The 9,192-nt window shown below is 41.4% G+C and overlaps 1 protein-coding gene across 1 annotated transcript; it reads left to right on the top strand.

The window, feature by feature from the left end:
- The first annotated feature begins 489 nt into the window (after nucleotides 1–489).
- Nucleotides 490–7,479, top strand: LOC129840285 (zinc finger and SCAN domain-containing protein 22-like). The gene is made up of 2 exons (XM_055908051.1): nucleotides 490–963; nucleotides 6,234–7,479. The coding sequence occupies exons 1-2, from the start codon at nucleotides 654–656 to the stop codon at nucleotides 7,082–7,084; spliced, it is 1,161 nt and encodes a 386-aa protein (XP_055764026.1). The 5' UTR covers nucleotides 490–653; the 3' UTR covers nucleotides 7,085–7,479.
- Nucleotides 7,480–9,192: the final 1,713 nt, after the last annotated feature.

Genomic DNA, 9,192 nt, shown 5'->3' with positions numbered 1-9,192 from the left:
AATATTAGGATGGTTAACTGGGAAAACAAGGAAGGAAAACATACCCCTTACTAAAAAGTCCCGCGGGAATCTTACAGGAATTTGGGCCTCTGTGAAGGAATTGTGCAGGTACCTGCAGGAATCCTGCAGGGCAAAAGTTGATAACTGTCAGAGGTTTTGTATATGCTTCTTCAGGACTTTTGCATTTTGCTTTGCACCAGATCCTGAGACTAAAACAAACAACCTCATAGTTTGTCTGAGGTTAAAGATTACTCCAGTGATAGATCCTTTATTCAAGTTGATAACATGATAACCAATAACCATAATACAAGCCATCATTTACTCAATATTAAACAGCGATTCTGCAAACTATAGGAATAATTCCTACCGTAAGAGAATTCTACAAATACAATGTTAAGTACTCAAATATTTATCTGAGTAATGCGCCTTCTAGTCTCCACGCGGTAGGTGGCGCTTTCTGTCTAGCTTAATTCTAACCGGATACGCTCGCAAGGAAGGTCACAGTTATCGAAGATGGTGGAGTGTTGACAATAAGCCAGATATTCTTACCAATGTTACTATTTCTTGAACAAGTAACATTTTTTAAAAGGTTTTTAATCGTCATAGTAGTTATACAGTAGTTGTGACCGGTTTCACAAAAGCAAGGGTGTAAAATGTCTGAGACGAGTGTTTTGCATCAACGGATAAGCTCCGTCATGGACATTCTAGCCTCCGCTGCCATGACAGAGATTTGCAAGTTAGTAGAGGATTGCTGTGGAGCGTTAAGTGTAGAAGTCTCTCAAAACAAAGAGCAAATCAAAATGCTACAGAAGCAACTCAGCCTGGCTGAGTCGAATTACATGTCAGTGAGTTGCAAAGAAAGTCAGACGCCTGTCAGCAGCGGCTCACCAATAAACAACAGTCCTTCGGGCAATTACCCCACGGCCAATGCCGATGATGCGGACGACACTCACGATGACAAAGGTGGGCTATCGATTTGTAACTGGCTGTTGTCAGCCTTTGACCTAATCGTAAACTAAGAAATGGTCAAGTTGATCTCTCTCTCTCCCCGGTAGCGCTGTACTCCAAATAGAGATCAATGGCAGTGGTGTAAAGTACTTAAGTAAAAATACTTTAAAGTACTACATAAGTAGTTTGTATGGGTATCTGTATTTTACTATTTATATTTTTGACAACTTTTACTTCACTACATTCCTAAGGAAAATTATGTACTCTTTACTTTTACTCCATACATTGACACTCAAAAGTACTAGTTTCATTTTGAATGCCAGGACGGGAAGATGGTCCAATTAACGCACTTATTAAGAGAACATCCCTGGTCTTCCCTACTACCTCTGATCTGGCGGACTCTCTAAAACACATGCTTCTTTTGTAAATAATGTCTGAGTGTTGGAGTGTGCCCCTGGCTATCTGTAATAATGTCTGAGTGTTGGAGTGTGCCCCTGGCTATCTGTAAATAATGTCTGAGTGTTGGAGTGTGCCCCTGGCTATCTGTAAATGATGTTGGAGTGTGCCCCTGGCTATCTGTAAATGATGTCTGAGTGTTGGAGTGTGCCCCTGGCTATCTGTAAATGATGTCTGAGTATTGGAGTGTGCCCCTGGCTATCTGTAAAGGATGTCTGAGTGTTGGAATGTGCCCCTGGCTATCTGTAAATAATGTCTGAGTGTTGGAGTGTGCCCCTGGCTATCTGTAAATGGTGTTGGAGTGTTCCCCTGGTTATCTCTAAATAGTGTTGGAGTGTGCCCCTGGTTATCTGTAAAGGATGTCTGAGTGTTGGAGTGTGCCCCTGGCTATCTGTAAAGGATGTCTGAGTATTGGAGTGTGCCCCTGGCTATCTGTAAATTATGTCTGAGTGTTGGAGTGTGCCCCTGGCTATCTGTAAATGATGTTGGAGTGTGCCCCTGGCTATCTGTAAATGATGTCTGAGTGTTGGAGTGTTCCCCTGGCTATCTGTAAATGATCTCTGAGTGTTGGAGTGTGCCCCTGGCTATCTGTAAAGGATGTCTGAGTATTGGAGTGTGCCCCTGGCTATCTGTAAATTATGTCTGAGTGTTGGAGTGTGCCCCTGGCTATCTGTAAATGATGTTGGAGTGTGCCCCTGGCTATCTCTAAATGATGTCTGAGTGTTGGAGTGTGCCCCTGGTTATCTCTAAATAGTGTTGGAGTGTTCCCCTGGCTATCTGTAAATTATGTCTGAGTGTTGGAGTGTGCCCCTGGCTATCTGTAAATAATGTCTGAGTGTGCCCCTGGCTATCTGTAAAGGATGTCTGAGTGTTGGAGTGTGCCCCTGGCTATCTGTAAATGGTGTTGGAGTGTGCCCCTGGCTATCTGTAAATAATGTCTGAGTGTTGGAGTGTGCCCCTGGCTATCTGTAAATGGTGTTGGAGTGTGCCCCTGGCTATCTGTAAATGGTGTTGGAGTGTGCCCCTGGCTATCTGTAAATTATGTCTGAGTGTTGGAGTGTGCCCCTGGCTATCTGTAAATGATGTTGGAGTGTTCCCCTGGCTATCTGTTAATGATGTCTGAGTGTTGGAGTGTGCCCCTGGCTATCTGTAAATGATGTTGGAGTGTGCCCCTGGCTATCTGTTAATGATGTCTGAGTGTTGGATTATGCCCCTGGCTATCTGTAAATGATGTCTGAGTGTTGGAGTGTGCCCCTGGCTATCTGTAAAGGATGTCTGAGTGTTGGAGTGTGCCCCTGGCTATCTGTAAATGATGTTGGAGTGTGCCCCTGGCTATCTGTAAATGATGTCTGAGTGTTGGAGTGTGCCCTGGCTATCTGTAAATAATGTTGGAGTGTGCCCCTGGCTATATGTAAACGATGTCTGAGTGTTGGAGTGTGCCCCTGGCTATCTGTAAAGGATGTTGGAGTGTTGGAGTGTGCCCCTGGCTATCTGTAAATTATGTCTGAGTGTTGGAGTGTGCCCCTGGCTATCTGTAAAAAATAACAACAAGAAAATTGTGCCATTTGCTTAATATAAGGAATTTTTTATTATTTGTACTTTTACTTTTGATACTTAAGTATCAAAAGTAAATGTAATTGCTAAAATATACTTAAGTATATTTAAAACCAAATCATTTTAGGAGGAGCTAGAGATGATGAATATGAAGTAAAAAATAAAATACAAATATAAATGCCCCTTTAAGAGATGTTATACATTTTGTTTTGAGATAGTCTTCATCAGGTAATGTAACTTTTGGTGAATTTGAAGCATTTATTTAAGAAAAACAAGCACAAAGAATTCATAAAGGTCATGTTAACTGACTGATATTATCTCCTAGAACAAAATGTATAAAATCTCCTAAGAAAAAAACCATTTGTTCTAAGACCAATGCAGTGTGATCATTGTAAAGGTTTTGGACATGTTTCAATTGTTTGCAGAAGGGAAAAGCTGAGATGTTGAAGTTGTGGAAAAGATCATATATTTATTTTTTTCAAAAGTGATGAAAATGTGACCTGTTGCAATTGCCACCATGAATGCCCAACAAGGGTGAAAAAGTAGGAGCTGGCCAAAGTCGGGGGCTGTCCAGAGCATTTCATATGCAGCGGCTGTTAAAAGGGTTGAGGGTTCGAATGGCGCTCCTGAAGAGTCCATGGTGTTGGATAGGTCTTCACTGAAGGCAGCAGGGGTTGACAGCAAGACCCAGATATGTTAAAGGTTAACAACGTGGCCTTTATAGCTATGGGGATTAATGGCACTGCCAAGGTGGAGAGGAAGTCCAGGAAAATAGATTGTGGATAGATTGTGGCAGAACGGTTCCTGGGACTGAAAGACTTCTCGGCGAAGGAGTTTCATGGAGTATTGTCACAAGCCAAACCACCCTCTCAGGTCATAGAGCCTGAGAAGGGAGATATGGAGATTTGAAGGAAAAAGTGGGAGATTTGGGGTTTTGTCAATGTGGTGTTTTATTGTGGGAGGATGAAGTACATTTTCCCTATCACGTATGGGTTTTATTTATACCTTGGTTTTTTTCAACCCCGTCTATTTGGTGGCAGTAATACACCTTTTTGGGTTGTAGTCTGCCATAAAACCCACAGAAGAAGATCTCCTAAGCCTGTGTTAACCTCTCTTTTTGGCATTTATCCCAAAACCCGTTTCTTTCTCCATTAATTTCACTTATAGGAATGGCTGAACGAACCAGACTTAACTCATTTCCGTCTTATAGGCCTACAAGCTGGCGAGCTCTATTATCCCATTATCCACACTGACAAATTGAGAAGTCTGAAATAGTCTTATTTTGTCAGCTTACCATTCTCGATTTGTCAGTGGGGATAATGGGATTGAGGTGTGTTTTCCGAGACGTACCTCGCGCCAGTTCCATGCTGTCCTGATCGTGACATAGCACCTTTCTGACAAGAGATAAGTCGTCATAATGAACGTCTAGTTGGATTCTTATGGCTAGCAAGCCCCCACTGGGCCACTAGCTCTACAACTGCGAGGTGAGAAACATTAACAATAGTGAAATTGGATGTTCGCCTTCCAGTTTAAAAGTCCTGTATTGAAACTGATGCAAACAAATTAAGGGAAAGGGGAATACCTAGTCAGTTGTACAACTGAATGCATTCATCTGAAATGTGTCTTCCGCATTTAACCCAACCCCTGGAATATGAATGCTACACAATGTTGGAGTGTCGTTACATTAATTATTGTATTTAGTTGAAATTATGTATTTGACAATAAACAGAACACATCTTTTAATCTCACTCTGGATGTATTTGACTGCATAATGCTGTCTCCAGCATACAGTTGCAGACTCACTGCCGGCAGCCGTTTGTGGCCTGTGTGCACTACAGCCCTTCCGCTGCAGACCGCTGTTAATCAGCAACAACCTACCTCCCGCTAGCCTGAGTACTCATCCACATCGTTCCCGGGCCAAACGCCACGCCCACTAACATTTCTTCTCCACGATGAGTCTGGATCATAAAGAATGATTGAGGCATCTAGTGCCCAAAAGGCCCTATTGGCATGGGCAAAACCTTTGAGGGCTTCCATCATTTTAATGTAGTCAACTGAGTGGGATTTACAACTTCATTGGCTGATCGCTCCTGGTGACCCTGTTGGAGTTATGTCCAACTGGGTCATCAGGAGGCATCAGCCAATCGTGAAGAAGAAAATTGACTACTTAAATGGAGATTGCCTCAATGGCGCTGCCCTGCTGTCACCAAGGCTATAATGACACAGATACAAGTATGAGTCCTCTATCTATCTCTATGGTCTGGATTTTCTTTCCTCCCTGACCTCTTCTAGAATGCAAACACATTCTGACCGTTCTGATTGGTCCCAGAAACCGATAGCTTGCATCACAAATCCAGTCAATATTTATAATATTACATGTAGTAGAATAAACAATCCTCTCCTCGGTCTAGCATCTCTTCACATGTACCCTTGCGTTTTTAAATGGACTATTAGTGGTGTTTAGACCAGTATTGAGCTATGCGCCTTCCATTATAATCATTAGAGTCAGATTGCGGCTGCTGGTAAAATGATTGCCAATACACACTTCAAAAACTGTTTGGGTCAATCGACAACAATACAGATGAGAGCGAAATCGTGAACTATCCTATGGGCTATCTTTAAAAAAAATAATGTGCCATCCTATTCTAGACCCCGTTATGTCAGATGGCGCATAAGCACCTATCTAATCAGTGTGTAAATGCTTTTAGCAGCGCTAGTATTTGCACAACAGCGTTGATGGGAATTAGCTTGCAAAAATGCTGAATAGTGAAATAAAATTATATTTCTACTTACTCTGTCAATTGTCTGTAAGTTTGGTCCTTATGCAGGGGGGAATAAAAAAAATAAAAAAATCTAATGGAATGTATAATTAAACAGAATTTCCTAACATGGGTTTATTCCTCTCTGCTTACCTCATGTCAAATTAAAAGTCCCCCACAACTTTTTATGTGTGCAGGTATGGCGCACGTACAGGACTTTTATTTTGAGATGAGGTAAGCGAAGTGGAAGTGGGTCTACAACACAGACCCATGGTTGGAAAGTCTGTTTAATTTACGTTCTATTATGTTTTTTTCTAAATTTCCCCCCTGCATAAGGACCAAGCCTACAGAAAATGTTCAGAGTAAGTTTAAATAAAATTTAACTTCTGTCCTCTGGCAGACGTATGTTTTTTTTTTCAAACTAATTCCTAGCATTGCTAGTGTGTAAATACTAGCATTGCTAAAACCAGCTAATCAGCATTTCAGTTGTAACTCATCCTTTCTCCTTCCCTTCAGATTTTCAGCAGTTCATTGTCTCTGAAGTGGAGTTTCACCCTGCGCAGCAGCATTGTAAGCAGGAGTTGAGCCCCAGTCTGGGGCAAGATGACTGGAACCCCATACAGATTAAAGAGGAACAGGAGGAATTCAGGATCATCCAGGAGGAGGAAGACTCTGTATTCACTCCTGCCTGGGTGAAAAGTGACTATGATCAGTACCCAACTCAGTCCTCACAAACCCAAAGTGAAGAATACAAAGACACAATGGCCTTTACTGAAGAGATCAAAACAGATCCTAAGGTAGATGATTCCTCAGAGCCAACCAGTGACTCTCAGCCCCAGTGCAAATTGAAGAAGACATGGACAGAAAAAGGACAAAGCTCGAACGGTGGAGAATCTCTGGATCTGAAATCACCAGTGCAAAGGAGAAGTCACACTGAAGATACATCATTTTGCTGTAGTGATTGTGGTGAACGTTTTACTCAGATGGGAAAACTGGATGCTCATAGGAAGGCCCACAAAGGAAAGAAACCTCATCGCTGTGATGAATGTGGCAAATGTTTTACTCAAGTTGGGTATCTGAACTATCACAGAAAGACTCACACAGGGGAGAAACCTCATCGCTGTCATGATTGTGGTAAATGTTTCTATCGAGTTGGTGATCTGACACTTCATATGAGGATTCACACAGGGGAAAAACCACTTTGCTGCCAGGTCTGTGGCAAATGTTTTGCTCGTCCTAGTAATCTGAGGTCTCACATTAGGATTCACACAGAGAAATGTTATTGCTGTCAATATTGTGGCAAATATTTTCGTCGTAAAGATAGTCTGACTGCGCATATGAGGATTCACACGAGGGAAATCACATAATTGTTGCTATACATCTTTCAACACTGGCGGTAGTCACATAAATTCATATGAGGATAAATCACATGAACTATAAACTATATCGCTGTCAGGATTGTTGTAAATGTTTCAATAATTGTTAGAATATGAGGAGACCAAGGGGAGGAACCACATGCTACCATGACTGGCAAATATTTCATAACTGCCTATCTTTAACATTGGCTAGGTTTCCATCCAATTGGCGACAGATATTAATGTGAATATTCTAAAATCTGCATAAAGAAAATATGCACATTTTCCCACCAGTTTCCACCAAGCAGACTTGTTGTGGATAAAAATCAGTGTGTGATGACGTGGTGCACACAATGTACATTTTCGCCTAAGTTTTCATGTACTGAATAAAAATCTAACTCTGCGAATAGTTTTGTCACAAACTGTTGCTTTAAATAGCAAATGAGCCTCTACTCTGGTCTTGACTCGTGCTCTCTGACCAACAGGTCGCAGAGACAGGCTAGCCTACATGATGAGATTTATTATGGATAAGAGTGAGAATATTTGTATTTATCGATCTTCATGTCAATAAGGCCCTCAATATTTTTGAGAAATGAGCATCAAGCTCTCACTTTCAGCACCCTGTGAATTTCATCATAACATGACATGTTCTAATCTGATTTAGCCACTGTCTCCTGTGTTTCTGACCCTGAGTTGGCTATAGAAAATGCCTCCTCCATATTTATTCCTCTGGCAGATACACACGCCCCTTTAAAGAAAATTCAGAGTCAAAGATAGATCTAACCCTTGGCTTTCATTTTAGTTATCTGAGCTCATTCAGATGAGAAATCAGGCCTGGGCCAATTCAAGAAAATTGACTCTGTAGTGGACTGACAATCTTTCAGACAATTGAGAAAACAGATGTCCTATCTCGATTTAAGAAAGCTTAATCAAGCTATCTCTGACTCTGCTGGTGATACTTCTAAGTTTTGGAAAACAGTCAATGCACTGAAGAGAACACATTCCTCTTCTTCCCTGCCAATGCAAGTTATGTCTGCCTCTGGCATCATAACTGAGAAGAATGGGATAAGTGATGCTTTTAATCATCTTTTTATCTCGCAGGCTTTTTACTTGAGAAAAACTGGTTTAATTGACCCTGGTCATTCAATCAACTGCTCTTCCCTCTGCCATCCTCCAGCTGACACGACGGTTAACCCGCCAACTTATAGTGAATCTTTGTTTATTTCAACAATTTACTATCTGTGATGTGCTAGATGCCTTGCTTAAGATTGATGTAAAAGAAATCCCCTGGGGCTTGATCCATTTTTGCTGCAGTTTTCTGCCCCCCTGATTGCTGAATTTTTAACCCATCTTTTTAACCTGACCATTATATATCTGGTACTATCCCTAAAGTTTGGAAGGCGGCCCATGTACTCCCCCTTCACTAACGTTGTGACTAGGGTTGCACATTTGGAAACTTTCCGTGGGAATTAACGGGAATATATTAATACCATTTAAATGTTAATGTTTTTTTTGCATTGGATATATTTACCGTATCATATGGAGACAGAAACATAAACCTTTTACCTTATCATAAGTAGACATAATTGCGAATTATTAAATCCTTCCAATATACATTTTAAAACGATTTAGTTACGAATTGATCTCTAAATGAGTTGACTCTTCACATGGGATGATTTCACTGAACAATAAAATAAGTGGAATATTGAATGATCCCCAATGATTAATGGCATCTCTCAAAAACATTTTCAACATACATCTGTAAATTGATAGTCTAGAAACTAAAGCTTTCGTTGTCTTCCTCTCCATGTCTTCTCCCTGGACCTCCTCAATGTCCACCTCTTGAACATCAGACTCTGAGGCCTCATCTTCCCTGTCACTTTCCAACCTGGCTCGTTGTCTGGCTCAAAAAGCCTCATTTGCCTTGATGGCCACTAATCTTTCAACCCTTGTATTGGTCAGTCTGTTGTGTGCTTTGATGTGTGTGTTCCCAAACAAGGACCAGTTACTCTCTGAGGCGGCTGATGTTGGTGGGATTTGGAGGATGATGGAAGCAACAGGGGAAAGAGCCTCAGATCCACAAAGACTCTTCCACCAGGTGGCTAATGAGATATGTTGGC

The sequence above is a fragment of the Salvelinus fontinalis genome, chromosome 41, assembly GCF_029448725.1.
Source record: "Salvelinus fontinalis isolate EN_2023a chromosome 41, ASM2944872v1, whole genome shotgun sequence".
Classification (NCBI taxonomy): domain Eukaryota; kingdom Metazoa; phylum Chordata; class Actinopteri; order Salmoniformes; family Salmonidae; genus Salvelinus; species Salvelinus fontinalis.
This window is presented reverse-complemented; position numbering and strand designations above follow the sequence as displayed.

Coding starts and splice junctions, on each gene's coding strand:
- LOC129840285 (XM_055908051.1), top strand. CDS start 654: ATGTCTGAGACGAGTGTTTTGCATCAACGGATAAGCTCCGTCATGGAC. Junction 964..6,233: donor CGACACTCACGATGACAAAG/GTGGGCTATCGA, acceptor CCTTCCCTTCAG/ATTTTCAGCAGTTCATTGTC.